Raw genomic sequence first — 20880 nt, 5'->3', positions numbered from 1 at the left:
GCTTTTTACGTTTTAGGTAACTCTGAAATGCTTGCAAGCCCTACCAAATTCCATGCAGATTTGATAACGTGCATAACAGAAATTCCTAAGACACAGACACAAACTTGTCCACTGTGCAGAATTTGTAAAATATTGTCAGCTGAATTTTAAAATAAATGTTGACCAATTATTTTTAATAAAAATGTTAATATATTTTAGGTCCTTCATTTGAATGTCTATCTATTGTTCCTTAGCAAATGCCTGAATTTATTGGTATTGGCAAAACTCGAACATCTGTAATTCTGTGAAGATGACCAGTGTTTGCTTGACAAAGTTTTCAACTCAATTCTTTCTGAGTGGTGTTTTAAGGAGTACTGAGTTACATCTTTAGCTCTGATCTTTAAGAAACAGATTATGATATTCTTCAGTAACTTTACAAAGTGATTGATGGCATATACTTCTCCATCAAAGAGATGCTCATCTAACTCTACAAAAAGATAAATATGCCCAGAAAGCTCATATAATATTTTCTGTTGAAGGTAATATTCCCTCTGTTTGGGAAGCAGTGGTTCATGAACTGTTGGTTTTGAATGGGTTCTCACAACTCGCTCACAAGTATTTATGACTCGGCACAAACTTTCAGAAGGGAAATGCACACCATTCTCCTTTTTAACACATAACAGGGATCCAATTTTAGAGGCTTTGAGATCCGATGCATACAGCGCACTGAGGCAGTCCTCGCATGTTAAAAGAGCTGATAACTTATTGGCAATATAACCAGCGCAAGAGGTGAGATTTCGCCTACGAACTGACAGGTCTAGTAAGGCCTCGCTCAGCAAACAGTCAGACCAGTCTGGGCAAATATCCTCTTTGTAAAAAAGACTCTCTATAACGCTGACACCATACTCACGCTGAACTGTCCCAAGGGCCAGGTCTGTCCTTCGAGCAATTGAAATGTCAAGGCTGCTTACTTCACTTAGAAAGACCTCATCTTGTAATCTGTGTCTGGTCTCCAAATTATGGTAAGCTTTCTGGAATGCCACGCAGGTAGGGTTAGAAGTGGTTACTGATACCTGTCTGAGCATCTTTAGAAATAATTCCAGATGATCCTGACTGAATTTGTACATCAGGAGATAGGGGAAAGGCATGACTTTGGGGAAAACATAATTTTGGTAGAGCCATTTTAAGCTCTCAGCATTAAGCAAAAATCCCAGGAATCCCAGTTTTCGCTTACCTTTAAGGATTTGATTATTGCTAGTGTCAGATAATGTAACAAAAATAGTCTTGGCTTCAGTTAACACATGGTTGATTTTATTAAAAGTTTCAGGTAATAGAGGTCCTTTAAATCCCTTTCCATAAAAGTTCCTACTATTAAAAATGTCAAACAGATTGTTAATTAAGCGTAAGAAGTGGATGGTACCAACACAGTTCTGAAAAGAAGGCAGGCCTAACGATAGCAAACATTCTAACGCCCTGACCACGCTCTCACTGAAGACTTGGGCGGCACAATTCGTTTTCAGTATGTGGTTCTTCAGATTTGCAAGTTTTCTTGGGATTCTCTCCATATGTGATAATTCCTGTTCCTCTAGTGCTGCTAACTCCACGAGGTGCTGCCAATGAGCTGTGCCGTTGATAAACTGAATGCTTTGGAAATTCTGAAATGCATTTCTTATTAATTTAAGCAAGTGGCAAGAATCAAAGAAGTAGGCAATCTGTTGGCTGGAAGATGAAGGATGTTGAAATGTACACTTCGTGTTGTCTCCGTCAAGATGTATCCCCAGGGCCTTTGCCATCTGAACACTGTGAGCTGAGGCATCAGATGTGACAGCCAGCACTGTGATCCCTATGTCACTTAGTCTGCCAATTGTCAGACGAAGCAGCTGAGCTTGCAAATATCCAGAGGCCCTGTTTACAAAAAAATAACCAAGAGGTGTACTCCAGTGACCAGAAATACCCACTGCCATGAGCAAAATAGTTTCTGAGGCAAGTGGCATTTCATCAGCATCAAGTGTGCCAAGACCGAAGTCCATAAAGCCTTGCAGATGGTGACCGCTGGGGTCCCACTGGAGCTGCTGCGTGAGAGATAGACCTTTAATCACCAGTGAACAAGACTGATACCGCTGGTCTCCATTCTCTACTTTTTGCTGAAGAAAAGAAAAAATGTTGCTGTTGAAACCTGGACCAGGTTTGCATTTGGACAGCCATCTAGAAAATGTAAAAGATGAAAAATAATAAGACACAGAAGAAGAGGGACTTTCCTGGTGGTCTAGTGGCTAAGACTCCCCGCTCCGAGTGTAGGGGGCCTGGGTTTGATCCCTGGTCAGGGAACTGATCCCACGTGCTGCAGCTAAGACCTGGTGCAGCCAAATATTTTTTAAAAAACCACTAATGAAGACATTAAAAAGGGGGAAATGCCTTAAATGGTTCTAAAGTAGCCTCAACTCCCTGTTGAAATAAAGGCAAGTAGCCAAATTGTACTGACACTTTCAAGCATATATTCCTATTGTGACCATAAAATAGTAAGATAATGGAGAAACTAGAGTGCGTACACTCAGTTGCTCAGCTGTGTCCAACTTTGCAACCCAATGGACAGGCAACTCTGTCTACGAAATTTTCCAGGCAAGAATAATGGAGTGGGTTGCCATTTCCTCCTCCAGGGGATTTTCCCGACCCAGGGATCGAACCAGCATCTGTTGCATCTCCTGAACTGGGCAGGCGGATTCTTTACCACTGTGCCACCTGGGAAGCCCCAGTAGAGAAACTTAAAAAAAAAAAAATAGCATTTTTAAGACGCAAACATACCACAAAATAATTTTAAACTTATTCACTTAAGTGTACAAATCAATTACCTAGTTTGTTCTAATCGATGTGTTTATAATTTAGATGATAAACCAGCCTTACCTATATATTCATTGAAATGAAAATTGTAGAGGGAGAAGAAAACTTTGAGAAATCTAGTACATCTACCCCATTTTATAGATGAGGAGATAGTGAGGCAGCTGCTGTGCTGTGCTGAGTTGCTCAATCGTGTCCAACTCTTTGCAACCCCATGAACTGTGGCCCGCCAGGCTCCTCTGTCCATGAATCCTGGGATTCTCCAGGCAAGAATACTGGAATGGGTTGCCATGCCCTCCTCCAGGGGATCTACCCAACCCAGGGATTGAACTCAGAGGGATAGGGTAAGATGCCTGGCCCGTGCTGTGCTGCTGGTCATGCACAAACAGGAAACTCAGCTTTCCTGAGACCCTCGTTCAGTGCTTTCCTGACTTTACAGTCAAAGAATTATGCCCTTTGGGACAATTAAGTGTCTGTTTGCTCCCAACAAAAGTACCTATACTATGATATTTATCTTGGGAGTTCGGTTTTTTTTTTTTATTTATCTTAGGCTGCACTGGTCTTCGCTGCTTCCCAAGGGCTTTCTCTAGTTGCAGAGTAGGGGCTACTCCTTGTTGCGCCGCATGGGCTTCTCATTGTGGTGGCTTCTCTTGTTGCAGAGCACCAGCTCTAGGTGCATATGTGTTCAGTGGTTGTGGACACAGGCTTAGTCACCCTGCAGCATGTGGGATCTTCCTGGACCAGGGATCGTATCCATGTCCCCTGCACTGGCAGGCAAATTCTTAACCACTGGACCACCAGGGAAGTCTTTTACAGTTTCCTTGACCTTCCCAGGCTGCTGCTAATTGTCTCCTATTAGTGATTGTCACTAACTGACAGAATTCTTCTCATCAGTTCTATTTTACTCTAATTTGCTACAGATGGCAACGGCACCCCACTCCAGTACTCTTGCCTGGAAAATCCCATGGACGGAGGAGCCTGGTAGGCTGCAGTTCATGGAGTCGCTAAGAGTCAGACATGACTGAGCGACTTCACTTTCACTTTTCACTTTCATGCATGGAGAAGGAAATGGCAACCCACTCCAGTGTTCTGGCCTGGAGAATCCCAGGGACGGGGGAGCCTGGTGGGCTGCCGTCTATGGGGTCGCGCAGAGTCAGACACGACTGAAGCGAGAGCAGCAGCAGCAGCAGCAGGAAAGGAAGTAGTCAAGTTTAGTAACTGTCTAAAATAAGACTAAATCGATTCTGAGGTAGACTGAAGTGTCTGTCTTTGCTGAAGTTTACTTTTATAACTCTCAAATGACGTTTTTTAGGTTGAATTTCTGATTTGGGGGCTATATCCTAGGTTGCCAAGATTATTTCCTAGACTAGCCGATCTCTAATTGAAATTTTAAAGTATGTTTCCATAAGTATTTCAGGACAGAGCTTTCCAAGTATTTTGCTGCAATCTGAAAGTTAGTTGCTCAGTCATGTGTGACTCATTGTGACCCCATGGACTGTAGCCCTCCAGACTCCTCTGTCCACAGAATTCTCCAGGCAAGAATACTGGAGTGGGTAGACATTCCCTTCTCCAGGGGATCTTCCCGACCCAGGGATCAAACCCAGGTCCCCTACATTGCAGGTAGATTGCTGCAACCCAGAATTTTCATAAATAGAATTTATTATATGCCATATCCTTACTATATGTATGTGTGCATATAAATGCATATATAAAATTTAATGTGAATTATGACTCACTAAATTGATTTCAAGATGCACTAATAGATTTGAAAGACAATTATAGGATGCAAAAGACATACTGTAACTATTTAGAAGGCAAAAATATTAGTTGTTTATATTTTAAAATAGGGCAAAATAAGACAATGAGAAAACGTATAATGGCTCTCAACAGGCTTTTTTTTTACCTACAATTCACTGGTATGGTGAAAACCCCTTTTCAAGCGTGTCACCAAATTTTAATCAAGTGGTTAAAATTTGTCCTTTTGCATTAGGATTCTCGAACTCTAAAGATGCTAACTGTGTTATACATACAGTAAGTATATAATGAAACTCTTTAATGCTTCTAAGTAAGAGTTCTAGCTTAAACAGTTTAAAAAAGCTTATGTTCTGGTGAGCTTGCCTTCTAAATGGAAATCTGAATGATATCTTAATGTCCACAACTACTAGAGTGACGCTTATCAGGCAGAAAGACAAGTGAACTTCTTCATTTTCTTTTAAGTTTTTATAACTTAGAGTAGAAATACCCAAACCAGGTTTTTAGAGTTGTAGGGAAGCAACTGATTTCTCTCTCACACCAACTTTTTCCCTGACTCAAAGTGAAAAAAATTTTTTTCTGATTGTATAAAATGACACTTTCATTTTTTAAAATAAATGAAACAATACAGAAAAGTACAAAATGGAAAGTAAAAAAAGAAAAAAAAAACACTGTTAATAGGTGAACTTTATAAAACTAACAGACTCACAGACATAGAAGACAAAAGTATGGGTCCCAAAGGCAAAAAGGCAGAAGGGATAAATTAGGAATCTGGGATTAACATATACATACCACTCTATATAAAACAGATACACAACAAGGGCCTACTGTACAGCACAGGGAACATTCCAAATCTTGCAATAACTGATAATGGAAAAGACTCTGAGAAAGAATATATTTATATACACACATATAACTGAATCACTTTGCTGCACACCTGCAACAAAACACTGTTCACTGTAAATCAACCATGTGTGCTGTTGCTTCAGTCGTGTCCGACTCTGTGCGACCCTATGGACTGCAGCCCGCCAGGCTTCTCTGTCCACTGGCTTCTCCAGGCAAGAATACTGGAGTGGGTTGCCATGCCCTCCTCCAAGGGATCTTCCCAAATCAACTATACTTCAATATAAATAAATAATTTTTAAAAAATCACTTAATATTTTAAAGACATTCTTCCAGATCTTTTTCCTTACATCTGTTCACAATCCTAAATGCCCATCCAGGCATTCTTCCATTCCATAAATATTTATCAAGAGACCACTGTGTTCCAGGCACCCTGCCAGGGCAGGGGGTGTAACAGAGAACCAGACGTAGATCTCGTACTTGAGCAGCTCACAGTCTCATGAGGCAGACAGTGTTTTAAGTACTAAGATTCAGTTCCATATGTGTGTGCAAGAGGGTACCTCGGCCAGAACTGGAGGAACAGCAGGCTGGGCTTCAGAAAGGATGTGACATCTGATCTGAGTCTGAAGGGTAAGGGCTAACCTCCAGGACTAACAGGGAGAATGGGCATATCAGGCAGATGGAGGAGAAAGTCTCCAAGGCCAGATTTGGCAAGAAATGCCTTACGGAAGGAACATGGACTCTAAGAAGGCAGAGAGGGAGGCAGGAGATGAGCTGCAGAGCCCAGCAGGAGCCGCATTTCGTCACAGAGGCTCCGGGAGCCACAGGAAGGAGTTAGCCTACAGTTTCCAGGTAATGGGAGGCCCAGGCAGCAGGAATGTGACTGGTGTAAATTGAACTGCATCCCTTGAAAAAGATGTATCATCATGCTGATCCCCAGTTCCTCAGAGTGTGCTCTTATTTGGAGATGGGGATCTTTACTCATCAAGCAAAAATGAGGTCACTAAGGCACACCCGAATTCAACATGACTGCGTCCTCGTAAGAGGAGGAAATGCGGACACAGAAACACACGTGGATAACGGAAGACGATGTGCAGAAACACAGGGAGAAGACCACCATCCATCAGCCAAGAAAAGAGGCCTGGAAAGACCCTCACCTCACAGCCCTCAGAAGGAACTAACCGTGTCAGCACCTTGATTTTGGACCTCTAGCTTCCAGAAGTGTGAGGCAACGCACTGCTGCCATTTGAGCCAAATACAAATAAAGGGGTCTGTAAAACCAGTGATTTTAAATAACAGTGAATAGTGAGTATTAAATTTATACGGCATCACAGTCACTGTGTTTTTTTGCTTCCCACTTAGAGAAAATAATAGGGAATAATAGGGAAGCCTGGTGTGCTGCAGTCCATGGGGTCACAAAGAGTCAGACATGATTTAGCGACTGAACAACAAGAAGAGAAAATAAATATATCTATGTATTTTAACCACAGATCCTAAAAAATTATTTTTCATAAATCTGTTCTCTGGATAACTGCATTGGCATCAGTGATCTTTGCCTCAAACCAATGGTAGCAGTCTAGAACTCCTGTAGATTAGTTACATATTAAAACTACTGAAGTATATGAAGTACACAAAACTACTGAAGTATATTCCACTATTTCAAGATTCAGTTTTTACCACCCAGAGGGTCTCTACCATCTGAAAAATGCAAAAAAAAATATTGTCAGCCTACATGCCCTCACTCTGCTGATCAAATATCGAGATTGTGATACTATGCAAATACCACCAACAAGTTTTTAAAAAGAGAAGGACGAAACGAAGAGTATGAATACACACAGTGTTAGTGTATAAACTGTAAGAAAGAACAGCATGTTTTATTTTACATCAAAAAGGTCATTCACTTACGTTCTGAGGATGGAAGAATGAGGCAGCTTAAGAATCTTTCTTACATAATCGTAGACTTTGCTACTGCACAAGTAGAGTGTACACGCAAACTGCTTCATTTCTGCCGAGTACTCAGCTGTTTCTCTCCAGTTATACAACTCCCACTTAAAATCTGTTGAGAGTAAATTTATTCTTTGTGATGAAAAATGTGTACAGTAACATTTTCAGACACAGATCATAGTATTTGGATATAAAAATGTGCTAGGCACCAAAATTCAAATATAATCACATTTTAACTGAATTGGTTCAGAGGTTACTATCCAGTCTTAGAGACTATCAATTTATCTTGTTCACTGTGGATCATTTCACTAAAAAGAGGGATGAAAAATGTTTCAACCTAAGTTATTATGTTTTACTATTCATTAGCAGCCTATGTGGATATTTTTGGAGGAACAGGAAAGAAAATGAAATAAAGGAGTAAAATTAAGTCTCTGGATTATGAGGACATTCATCTGTTTTAGTTTGTTCCTTGGTTACCATTTATTTGAGAGTAAAAATTAGACACGAGAAACATTTTGAGGGATATAGTATACAGCATTAATCAGAATGAAGAGACAAATCTTTCCTACCATTGAGAAAAAAAAATTCTGTTCCTGGTGAGCACCCCTATTTATAACCTATATTCCCCACCTGGAAAAACACAAAATATGCTCCTCCACTGGAGGTATCTAGTCCTTTTGACATGCTGCTGCTTCTTTTTTTTTTTTACCAGAATGCAAATCCAAAAATCCCTACTCCTTTCATCAAAGAGTATGTTGGCAATTCTTATGTTACCCCTCTTCAAATATCCTGGTTCACGAAGAAGACTAGGTAGTCTTTCAATGGACATATATATACTCTATAGAATATTTTAGAAAAAACTTTGGAGACTTACACAATTTTCAGACTCAAAGAGATTTTGCAAATTATCTAGTTCAACTCACTGCAAAAAAGGCTTTAGTGATAAATTATGCAGCAAATTAAAACTGCTTACAAAGAATTTTCAGTGACAAGTGTGACTATAAAAAGTGAAAAGTACAATATATGGTATAAACTATATGATCTCATTTCTGGGTTGTAGGATTATGTGTTGTTTTTATCATTTACACATTTCTTTGCTTCTCCTATAATAAACACAGAACTTTTAAAAATGGATAATCGTAACAAGATTTTGGTGATTATTTTCCATTTTTCTTATTTATGCTAGAGACTCTTCAGCTAAAGGCATATTTTCATAGGCAATACAAAATAAAAATGTAATATTTCATAAAAATTAGGAGCTGTGCAATAAGTATTACAGGTCACTGGGGAACATACCAGAAAATTGTGCTCGTAGCAGACATTCTGTTTCCTCTGTAAGTAGCTTCTCTTCTATAAGCGCATCAATTAGTCGTAAGCCCTTTCTCTTCTTGATCATCCTGTAGTTTTTTGCAGAAGCAAGTCTTTTTTTGGACACTTGCAGCATCTGCTGCACCTCAGCTAGCTTCTCTGCTCCTATTGTCAGAGGTCTCTTTAAACTGTAGTTATGGTCTTCAGTAGCAACCTCTTGAGAATTATCAGGAAGTGGCTGTTTGAGGATTTTCTGTCTTGCTTTACCTTTAAGGTGTACACCTTGGAGAACCTAGGACACAAAAGGAAAATGAGGTTTATTTCAGAAATTATCACACAATGATTATCTATTAAAATATCACTGAATACAAAGCACTCGCCTGGTTGCCGTGGAGAATTAGGTATGAAAGAAAAGGTAATAATCTCTGATTTTTAAAAATGTATAGTCTCCAGGACAATGTACACAAGTTTTTTGGTGGTGGGATCCATACAGAAATAGTAACATAATGCTGAGTTTCTGAAATGATTCAAGTAACTAGTGAAAGGTGGTGATAATTTGGGAAGGTTTTGAGTTGTTCTTTGAAAGAGTAATAACATGGTTAATAAAGGAGATTGGGAAGTTATTTGTGCAGAAGGGAAGGCATAGGACAGAGCATGGGCCGGGGAATCAGACTCCTGGCTCCCTCACTTAAAGCTGTAATTTAACCTCTATAATCCCTTAACTTTTCATGTATAAAATATGGATAACAATACAGAGTTGACTTGAGGATACAATAAGCTAATTTACATAAATTGCCTAGTGCACTGCCTGGACCATTGTGGGTCTCAATAAATTGTAACTATTACTGATTTTAAACAAAATCATAAAAGCAAGGCAATTTATCATATATGCAGTGGGTAAGTATTTGTGGTTCCAAAAGAGAATTCAGAGTAGTCAGAGATGCACAAATCAAATAATAAAAAGCTCTTGGAACTTAGAGTTTGGATGTGACACCAAGGATATTCTTCTGAAAGAGGGAATGAGATAAAACAACACTGAAAAGAGATTCCAGTGAATAAGAGGATGGTTAGGGCAGTGCCAGGATAGAATAGTCGGGTGACTATATGAAGACTGCAGACAGTGACTAAGTCACATATGAGTGAGTGGGTGACTAAGGGGTAAAAGGATAACATAAAAACAATCAAAAGAAACATAAAAATATAACACCAAGACTGGTGATTGACTCATAGAAAATCTTCTATTTCCTGTATACTTCTTTCCATATCAGTGCTAATGATTAGGTACATTTCTGGTCAAAATCAATAACATTTTGGGGGAAAGCCAAAAAAAAGGGTAGATAATTTCAAAGTATTGGGTTGGCCAAAGAGTTCATTCTTTTTTGTAAGATGGCTCTAACAAAAAAGAGCCATCTTACAAAAAGTTGTCTTTAACCTCATTTGAAACAATTTTGTTAGACTGTTTTGTGACAGCTGTCATATCAGCATGCATTAAAAAAAAAAACAACTATCAAAATTGGTGAATTTTTGTGTAGCCACTTTAATATTAAAGGTGGGGAAAAAACAACAGTTTCAGCATATTATACTTAATTACTGATATTTCAAGAAAGGCAAAAATGCAACTGAAACGCAAAAAAAGATTTGTGCAGTGAATGGAGAAGGTGCTGTGACTGATTGAACGCACCAAAAGTGGTTTGCAAAGTTTTATGCTGCAGGTTTCACTGAATGATGCTCCATGGTCAGGTAGACCAGTTGAGGTTGATAGCAATCAAATCGAGACATTGAAAATGATCAACACTACGCCATATGGGAGATAGCAAACATACTCAAAACATCCAAATCAAGCACTGGAAATGATTTGCACCAGCCTGGTAATGTTCATCACTTTGAGGTATGGGTTCTACATAAGTTAAGTGAAAAAACGTTGACCATATTTCCACATGTCACAATTCTCTACTGAAATGTAATGAAAACATTCCATTTTTAAGACAAATTGGGATGGGCAGTGAAAAGTGGATACTAGACAATAATGCGGAATGGAAGAGATTGTGAGGCAAATGAAATGAACCACCACCAACCACAAAGGCTGGACTTCATCCAAAGAAGGTGATATTGTATGTATGGTGGGTTTGGAAAAGGGTCCTCTATTATGAGCTCTTTCTGGAAAACCAAGTGATTAACCCCAATGAGACCAACTGAAAGCAGCTCTCAATGAAAAGCATCCAGAATTACTCTATAAGAAACACATCATCTCCCATCAGGCTGACGGAAGGCTGTGTGTTCCTTTAATGACCAGGCAAAGTCTGTTATGGCTTTGTTGGGAAGTTTTGATTCACCTGCTGTATTCACCAGACACTGCACCTTTGGATTTCCAATTATTTCAGTTTTTATAAAATTATCTTAACAGAAAAAAATTTAATTCCTTGTAATATTGTGAAAGACACTTGCAAAAGTTCTTTGCTCAAAAACATAGAAAGTTTTGGGAGGAAAGAATTATGAAATTGCCTGGGAAATGGCAGAAGGTAATGGAACAAAACAGTAAATATGTTGTTCAAAGAAGTTCTTGGTGAAAATGAAAAAGGTGTCTTTTATTTTCACTTAAAAACTAAAGGAACTTTTTGGCCAGCTCAATATTATGAAAACTGTCTAATATTTAAACAAAACCCTGAATTCTAAAGCTATTTACATTCACTAGTTGATTTTTGCGATCACGTCAGTAATCTTTATGTATTTCTAGTCATGATTTGCATATATACACCTTCCAAAGCATAATTATTAATATTAATACATACGTATTTTTAAAATATTATGTAATATTACATATATATTTTTAAAAACAAAAGTATTGTATTATTGGATTTACTTTTTAGGCCTAGGTTTTTGGTTTTGCTTTTATCTCTGTAAATCCTAGCTATAATGTGAGCAGTCTCAATTTTCAGTTTCTATAAAGTTGAATTTGTTTACACCTAGATTTAAGTACCTTGTACAGAGAAACAGAAGGCACAGCTCCTTTTTTCAGCTTTCTTCTTATGCCATATGACTCAAAGTCACTTTCTTGAAAATGTTTGGAACATAGCATAGCACCTGGTCCTGGGATCCAAATCTTTTTGCTTCTGGGGTCCATACGATTAACAGCCCTGATCCATTTTGAGCGCTGTATAGTATCAGTTGGAAATCTACAGCAATCACATTAAAGTTCCATTAACATGAAAACATCATAGTAATACAACAGTATTATTTATTACACAAACCCATTTATTATTTAACAGCTTTATGTAAACATTAAGTCCAGCTAAAATTTAACTCACTTGATCTGATTTCATTTTTCAAAGTTCTTTGACTTTTTAAATCCAAAAGCTCGGTATCTAAGTGATCTCATCTGTTTCAACTTGTATGTGGACAATTCTCACATTTAATATCCTGCACATTCTATCTGCACAGCCTACACTTAACAGAACCTGCTCAAATTTAACATGTGTGTCTTTCCTTTCCTGTGGTGATTTTAAACTATATCCACAGATTCTTTGGTATGCCTCCTTTCAAGGGATGGAGCCTATTTCCCTCCCCTTGAGTGTGGGCTGGAGTTTGTGATTTGCTTCTAAAGGTGATAATGGGCTGTAAGAGCAGATCAGGAAAAAACACTGAAGATTTGTCTTCCTTGCTCTATTGAATGGTTTTTCTTTGGGGGAAGTTACCTGCCATACCATAAGCAGCCCTGTGGAGAGTCCACTTGGCTAGAAACTTGAGTTCTCCAGTCAAAGGCCACATGAGAGCCTTTTTGAAAGGATATCCTTCGGCCTCAATCAAAGCTTCAAGTGACTGCAGTCTTGGCTAACATTTTGATTGCAATCTTATGAGACTCCCAGTCACCCCCAGTTAATCCACTCCACAATTCCTGACCCTCAGAAATTTTGTGAGAAAACAGATGCTTCTGATGAATTTTGAGGAAATTCATTACTAAACAGTAGAAAACAAGTAGAAAAATCCGCTGGATCACAGAAAAAGCAAGCGAATACCAGAGAAACATCTACTTCTTCACTGACTATGCTAAAGCCTTTGACTGTGTAGATCACAACAAACTGGAAAATTCTTAAGAGATGGAACTATGAGACCACCTGACCTGCCTCCTGAGAAACCTGTATGCAGGTCAAGAAGCAACAGTTAGAACCGGACAAGAAACAACAGACTGGTTCCAAACTGGGAAAGGATCACATCAAGTACGTATATTGTCACTCTGCTTATTTAACTTATATGCAGAGTACATCATGTGAAACAGCAGACTGGATGAACCACAAGCTGGAATCAAGACTGCCAGGAGAAATATCAACTACCTTAGATATGCAGATGATACCACCCTAATGGGAGAAAGTGAAGAGGAACTAAAGAGCCTCTTGATGAAGGTGAAAGAGGAGAGTGAAAAAGCTGGCTTAAAACTCAACATTCAAAAACCAAAGATGATGGTATCCGGTCTTATCACAACAAGGGAAATATATTGGGGAAAAAATGGAAACAGCAACAGACTTTATTTTCTTGGGCTCCAAAATCACTGCAGATGGTGACTGCAGCCATGAAATTAAAAGACACTTGCTTCTTGGAAGAAAAGCTATGACAACCCTAGACAGTGTATTAAAAAGACATCACTTTGCTGACAGAGGTCCATGTACTCACAGCTATGGTTTTCTAGTAGTCATGTATGGATGTGAGAGATGGACCATGTAGAAGGCTGAGTACTAAAGAATTGGTGCTTTTGAACTGTGGTGCTGGAGAGGACTTGAGAGTCCCTTGGACTGCAAGGAGATCCAACCAGCCAATTGTAAAGGAAATCAACCCTGAATATTCATCGGAAGGACTGATGGGGAAGCTCCAATACTTTGGCCACCTGATGGGAAGAGCTGACTCATTGGAAAAGACCCTGATGCTGGAAAAGACTGAAGGCAAGTGGAAAGGGCGATAACAAAGGATGAGATGGTTGGACAGTATCATTAACTCTACTGACATGAGTTTGAAGAAACTCTGGGAGATGGTGAAGGATAGGGAATCCTGGCGTGCTGCAGTCCAGGGGGTCGCAAAGAGTTGGACACAACTTAGCAACTGAACAACAAAAGAAAACAAGTACATTTCTTACACTCAGTTTTTCTATTTCGTTTTGAAAGGACAACTTTTTCCTAGCCTTGAACATAAAAACTACCTTGCATTTTTCTACTTGTCAATCCCAGCCAAATTATTATATTCAGAAATGAGTGAGGGAAAAAACTCATGAGATTAAATCACAGAACTGCTCTATCTGCACCTTCTTCTTTTATCTTGGAGACAGATTGACAGGTATCACTCTTACATATTTTAACTCATGCTTTAAAGCGCACAGTTGTAAAGAACTGAAACTGGTAAAAAAAAGTTTCATTTCCTCAGCTAATTTTGTTAGGGAAATGATATGTCAAAATGGCAAAACATAATTCTGAGATACTCTCTCAATCAGCTTGAGAAACAACAGTGAGTTGGAAAACCTGCACTTAAGCCTCCATTCCCTTTTGCAGCCATGTGGCACTAGATACATCTCTCAGTCTATCAGCTTCCTCCAGGGCGGCAGGAAGAGTGTATGACACAGATGTGTTCAGAAGCACTCTGTAAATGGAAAGGTACCATCTAAAGTTTGTTCTTTGTTAGGAACAACTAATTCCACTTTGGGGGCTTTTTATCTTATTGTTCCAGAAAAATGATGCTACACAATCATGAGAGAATGTACAGGGAATTATTTTCCGATAAACAAAGGCACATCTCTTTTCACTGGGTTTTCTTAATGATGATACGTGTTTGTGAGGCAACATTTCCAGATTGAGTGTGGTCTCTTAACAAGTCAGGGACCATCAAAAGTTGGCTGGTCTACCAAGTTACATTACTAGCCTGATTTTCCGATGCAGAGCTTCCCAACTGGCACACCTGGAGAGCACAGCTATCAACCCCCTTAGCCCATGGGGTGGGCCTGGGCCCCACCTGGAGCTCTTGAAGTAGTTACATTAAGCCAGTCCCAAACAGGTTTCTAGGTTTGTAGCTTTCTGATGTGTAAAATGACATGGAAAAGGCTGGTAAATACTGCAGTCTTTAACCAGCATGATTGAGTTCTGGACAAAAATAAATTGGTATTAATAATTGATAATACTTTTAAAGCATTTACCTTGTGTTTTGTATGTTTTAAAGACATTTTTAGTCTCAGAAAAAAAAAAAAAAGCTCAGTAAGACAGGTTTTTATCCTTTTACAGAAGATGAAACCAAGACTGGAGCAGCCAAGTTTAGCCATCAGTAAATAGTCAGTTAATACTGGAATTCAGGAGCTTCCCTGGTGGGCCAGTAGCTAAGACTCTCTGCTCCCAAGGTAAGGGGCCTCGATTCCATCCCTGGCCAGGGAACTAGATCCCATGTGCCACAGCTAAGAGTTGCAAAGCCACAACTAAAGATCCCGCATGCTGCAACTAAGACCCAGAGTTCCTGTGTGTCACAGCTATGGCCCAGACCAGCCACATAAATCATATTTAAAAGCAAATAGATTAACTAATCAAATAAAACTGGAATCCAGAGGTCCCCAGTCTAAAGCCACCTCTCAAAGTGAAGGTCGCTTATTCATGTCTGACTCTTTGCAACCCCATGGACTGTACAGTCCATTGAATTCTCCAGGCCAGAATACTGGGGTGGGTAGCCTTTCCCTTCTCCAGGGGATCTTCCCAACCCAGGGATCAAATCCAGGTCTCCCGCATTGCAGGTGGGTTCTTTACCAGAAAAATTCTCAACCAATCACCATCTCACATACACAATAATGAATTGGCTTCTGTAACACAGAATCCATTTTCTTCCTCCTGTTGACTATGCCTTTTTTACACTGTTAGTGAGGATTTACCTCTGGCTCCCTGCACATCAAATATTTTCCAGAAAAGTGGCTAACAAAACCTCTTCTACAGGGGTTACATCCAGGGAGGGAGAGAGAAAGGACTGAGGGGGAGGGCTTTAACTACACCTATAGCTTAAGCCTCTTCCAAAAAAGAGACAAGCAAACATGTTACCATCTGCTTATTGAAAACAGATGTTTGTAACATATAAATAAAAGTTTAAAATAGAATTCATTACAACAGTTCAGGCAGAACTGTTCCAAATTACCAATACATATATTTCCTTGGTTATGAAATAAATTTTTTAATCTCTTTATACCTACAGAAAGAGAATATATCAAAGAGTCACTTCAATTCTTAACTTGCCAATCCCACTTTCCATTTAAGTCATTCATATGTTTGACAGAGCACCAATATTCTCATAATAATATCAGAGGCATGTATTCAAAATTTTTGTTATGGAAAGAGTGCCATGATCAAATAGTTTGAAGATGGCAGCTTCAGGCAACAGCAAGTTGATTAACTCTCTCCTTCCCATATTACCATTTTGCTGAGCCCTTACTGCAGACCAAAGCCTTTGACTGTGTGGATCACTTTAAACTGTGGGAAATTCTGAAAGAGATGGGAATACCAGATCACCTCACCTGCCTCTTGAGAAACCTATATGTAGGTCAGGAAGCAACAGTTAGAACTGGACATGGAACAACAGACTGGTTCCAAATAGGAAAAGGAGTACGTCAGGCTGTATATTGTCACCCTGCTTATTTAACTTATATGCAGAGTACATCATGAGAAACGCTGGACTGGAAGAAGCACAAGCTGGAATCAAGATTGCCAGGAGAAATATCAATAACCTCAGATGTGCAGATGATACCACCCTTATGGCAGAAAGTGAAGAGGAACTAAAAAGCCTCTTGATGAAAGTGAAAGAGGAGAGGGGAAAAAGTTGGCTTAAAGCTCAACAATAAGAAAACTAAGATCACGGCAACTGGTCCCATCACTTCATGGGAAATAGATGGGGAAACAGTGGAAACAGTGTCAGAGTTTATTTTTTTGGGCTCCAAAATCACTGCAGATGGTGACTGCAGCCATGAAATTAAAAGACGCTTACTCCTTGGAAGCAAAGTTATGACCAACCTAGATAGCATATTAAAAAGCAGAGACATCACTTTGCCGACAAAGGTCCGTCTACTCAAGGCTATGGTTTTTCCAGTGGTCATGTATGGATGTGAGAGTTGGATTGTGAAGAAAGCTAACGCCGAAGAATTGATGCTTTTGAACCGTGGTGTTGGAGAAGTCTCTTGAGAGTCCCTTGGACTGCAGGGAGATCCAACCAGTCCATTCTAAAGGAGATCAATCCTGGGTGTTCATTGGAAGGACTCATGCTAAAGCTGAAACTCCAATACTTTGGCCACCTCATGTGAAGAGTTGACTCATTGTTAAAGACTCTGATGCTGGGAGGGATTGGGGGCAGGAGGAGAAGGGGACGACAGAGGATGAGATGGCTGGATGGCATCACTGACTCGATGGACATGAGTTTGAGTAAACTCTGGGAGTTGGTGATGGACAGGGAAGCCTGGTGTGCTGCGATTCATGGGGTTGCAAAGAGTCGGACACAACTGAGCGACTGAACTACTGCAGACCAGTGTTACCTTGTCACTAGGACTTACACCACAGTATCCTAACTCCTTCTCTCCTCTCTATTCTTTTCTGTCTTCCTTACAACTTTCTAGCTGTCAGGAAGGCCAACAATTCCTTCTCATTCATACATAGACTGTGTTTAATTCTGCACACATGTACCATTAACAGAAGTACAGACAGAATGTATTTAGGTTGGAACAGAGGTATAGAGGAAAGGCTCACAGAGGAGCTTGGACTCTTATTTTTTAGGCACTAAAGAGCCCGAGGGATTAAAACCCTTCCCTAAGGGAGTGAGCATGATAAAATTTGCATTTTTAGAAACATAATTTCCAGTAATCTAGAACATGAGGACTTTACTGATAGCTCAGTTGGTAAAGAATCTGCCTGCAATGCAGGAGACCCCAGTTCGATTCCTGGGTTGGGAAGATCCCCTGGAGAAGGGAAAGGCTACCCACTCCAGTATTCTGGCATGGCTTGCAAAGAGTCAGACACAACTGAGTGACTTTCAGTTCACTAATCTAGAAAATGAAATGAACGGGGAAGAAATCAGGCTGGAAGAGTCACAGCACACTGGTGTAATAATTGTATCGAAAAAAAAATTTTTTTTAATTAAGCAGGTCTTGCTCTGGTCCACAACATATGAAACAAATAAAAGCAGTAAGTGAGTTCTTCCTTATTTAAAGAAACTAGGAAAAAGGCTGGAGAAGGCAATGGCACCCCACTCCAGTACTCTTGCCTGGAAAATCCCATGGACAGAGGAGCCTGGTGGGCTGCAGTCCATGGGGTTGCGAGGAGCTGGACACGACTGAGCGACTTCCCTTTCGCTTTTCACTTTCATGCACTGGAGAAGGAAATGGCAACCCGCTCCATTGTTCTTGCCTGGAGCATCCCAGGGACAGAGAAGCCTGGCGGGCTGCTGTCTATGGGGTCACACAGAGTCGGACACTGAAGTAACTTAGCAGCAACAGCAGCAGGAAAAAGGCACAGGAAAAACAGGGCAGCAAACGTTGAGAAAGAAATCAAAGAAAAGGGAGAGAACTAGGGAGAGGATGTCAGAACAGCCAAAGGAGGTGTCGGTTTCAAGTAGTGACCAGTATGATTAAAAGTTCAACAGGTCAAGAGAAAGACTTATTAATATAATTGCTCATTTAGGTTTGGCAAGATTACCAATAACCCTCAGTCAGTGGGTGTGGACAGATATCTGGCTGCGGTAGGTTGATAAGTCAACAGGACTTAGGGAAGTAGGTGCAGGCTTCTGTTTTGAGGAACTTGGTTGTAAATGGAAGGAGAATGGTAGGGTAGTGCAGAGGTGCACAAAGGTTCAAGAGTTTGTGTGTATTTAAAAGTGGAAGTAATTCAAGCCTGTTCAGTGTTTTTAGGCAAGTAACCATCAGAGAGAGCAATTTAAAATGAAACTAGAACAAGAACTAAGTGATGGAAGCAAATCTCAGAGAAGAAAGGATACAATTACAGCAGCTTAGGTGGAGGAAGGGCCTCCCTTAAAAATAAGCAACACTACAAAAAGCCTACCATACATAATTGAAACTCCTTGACATGTTTTTAGATAATTTGTTTCCTACATCTTCACTTTCCATTCTTTTATTTTCCCATGCTGTGCTTTGTGCTGTGCTTCTTTGCTCAGTCGTGTCCAACTGTTTGCGACCTCATGGACTGTAGCCGGCCAGGCTCCTCTGTCCATGGGGATTCTCCAGGCAACCACTGGAGTGGTTCACCATTTCTTCCTCCAGGGGATCTTCTCAACTGAGGGATCAAACCCAGGTCTCCCACATTGCAGGCAGATTCTTTACCATCAGAGCCACCAGGGAAACCCTTTTCCATGCTATTTCTATTTAAATGCTATCCTCTGTCCACCTCACCCTCCATTCTAGATAGAGTTCAAGGTCCAATTCAAATACCACTTGTCCCCTACAGGTCTTTTTGATCTTTTCACAAAAGTCCTTTGTCTACTTTGGTCTAACTCGCTACCTCATCATATTGCCTTATTAGGCTACCACTTTAAAAAATACCAAACATTTCTTTCCCTCTGAGAGGATCTGTTCTACCCACTTTTCTACCTCGCATTAATTTCAGTGACCTTTACCAGACTGTCCCACAGATGTGGGTTCAAATCTGATCAGTCTGAAAATACACCCCAGTCCTGTGCCAAATGAAACTTCCTTGCCATGACCAAATACAGCCAGAATTGGACCTGGCTTGTAGAGCTGGGCTAATGATCGTGAACAACTGGTAAAGACACACAGTACTAGTTAAAATCTGAAAACAAGGGCCTTCAGAACCCTCCTGGGTACAAAAGCCCTGTGTCTCCTGTTTCTTATTTCTAAAAGTGGGGTGTTGGAGGGGGGGGCGGGGGGTGGAGGGAGGGTGATGGAATTCTGTCTCCCAAGCCTTCTCTGAGTTCCAAAGAGATCAAAGCAGTGACTAATTAGGGAAATCAGGGAAAGCAGAAAAGTAGCACTTAAACCAGATAGCCTGAACAATAAATAGTTCAGTGACAACACAATAGTCCCAATTCCTTCTCAAGGAATACACATAACGTTTTGGCTATCTTTAGGTAGTTCTGTAAAAACTAAACCCCACCCAGGTGGAGAATGGTGACTACCTGTGGATCACAAGCCCTTAGACCTCAGGTTTGGAACCAGAGGTCTAACCACAACCAGAAAGCTGATGATTCAGCTTCTCCAAACACCAACCTGTTACCCCCACTCAATCAGAATAACGTCACGCACCCTGCAGCCCTCATCCCAAATGCCGCTTTGAAAAAATCTAAAAGCCATCAGGGAGTTCAGAACTTTTCAACACCATCTATCCATTCCCCTCGCTTGGCACCAATTAACGCTGGACTTTCCTTCACCACAACCCACCATCAGTAAATTGGATTTGCTAACCGGAGGGAGAAGGGAGGCGAGCTCTATTCCAAACAAGCTCTATTACGAGCTCTATTCGTAACAAACGCATATGTACTCAAGCTCCCAAGCAAGACACACACTAAAGAAAGCGCACGCCTTCAACAGTTCTTCTAAACTGCCTTCCTTTCTCCTCTTCAATAAAACGACGGAAAGGCAGCAAGACTCCTTTAGAGTAACTCCTGCTAAAAGCTACTGGGGTCCGGTAGGCAAGCTACAGGGCACTGGTAGGCAAGGAGAAAACAAGCACTTCGCAGACACACTCTGCAGACAAACACTGAGCAGGATGACAAACACAGAGCAGGATGACAAAACTGAGCGTTACCCTCCAGGTTGCCCAATTCCCTCCCCCGCCCCACGCTACGCACGACACGTCGACGGCGTGACGCACCACCCGGCCCCGCCCCCACCCCCGTGGCCTGCAGCGCCTGGCCCTGCTGGGAGTTAGCGCGGAGGCTGTTCTCACGCACTGGTGGAAAGAGAGGCCGCGCTCCCGGCTCAGCACGGTGTCTCGTGTGCTGCAGCCCACTGCCGAGCAACTTCGGGTCATCTTCTTGCTACGTGGGGCTCCACCTCCGGTGTTCCCGCGACAGCATGAGTCGCGGTCAAGTTAGCTCCGCCCGCTGACTCCGCAGCTACTACCTTTATTTGTTTGAGAAAGGCGGGCTCTTAAGGCTCTTTGGCTCCTGCCCTACCTCTCCGCGGGCGCTGCGCTCGCCGCCGTGGCCAATCACAGAGCACGTCACGTCGCAGCAGCCAATCGGAAAGGCCGGGGGGTA

The 20880-nt window shown here is 40.9% G+C and overlaps 1 protein-coding gene across 1 annotated transcript; it reads right to left on the bottom strand.

Annotated features, from left to right (window-relative positions):
* Positions 1 to 215: 215 nt before the first annotated feature.
* THAP9 (THAP domain containing 9) lies at positions 216 to 20750 on the bottom strand. The gene is made up of 5 exons (NM_001244183.1): positions 20572 to 20750; positions 11639 to 11834; positions 8650 to 8953; positions 7315 to 7465; positions 216 to 2184 (listed from the first exon to the last, which is right to left on the bottom strand). The coding sequence occupies exons 1-5, from the start codon at positions 20649 to 20651 to the stop codon at positions 216 to 218; spliced, it is 2700 nt and encodes an 899-aa protein (NP_001231112.1). The 5' UTR covers positions 20652 to 20750.
* Positions 20751 to 20880: the final 130 nt, after the last annotated feature.

This window comes from Bos taurus, chromosome 6 (assembly GCF_002263795.3).
Source record: "Bos taurus isolate L1 Dominette 01449 registration number 42190680 breed Hereford chromosome 6, ARS-UCD2.0, whole genome shotgun sequence".
NCBI lineage: Eukaryota > Metazoa > Chordata > Mammalia > Artiodactyla > Bovidae > Bos > Bos taurus.
The sequence above is the reverse complement of the archived record's forward strand: the minus strand, read 5'-3'. Positions and strand labels throughout refer to the sequence as shown.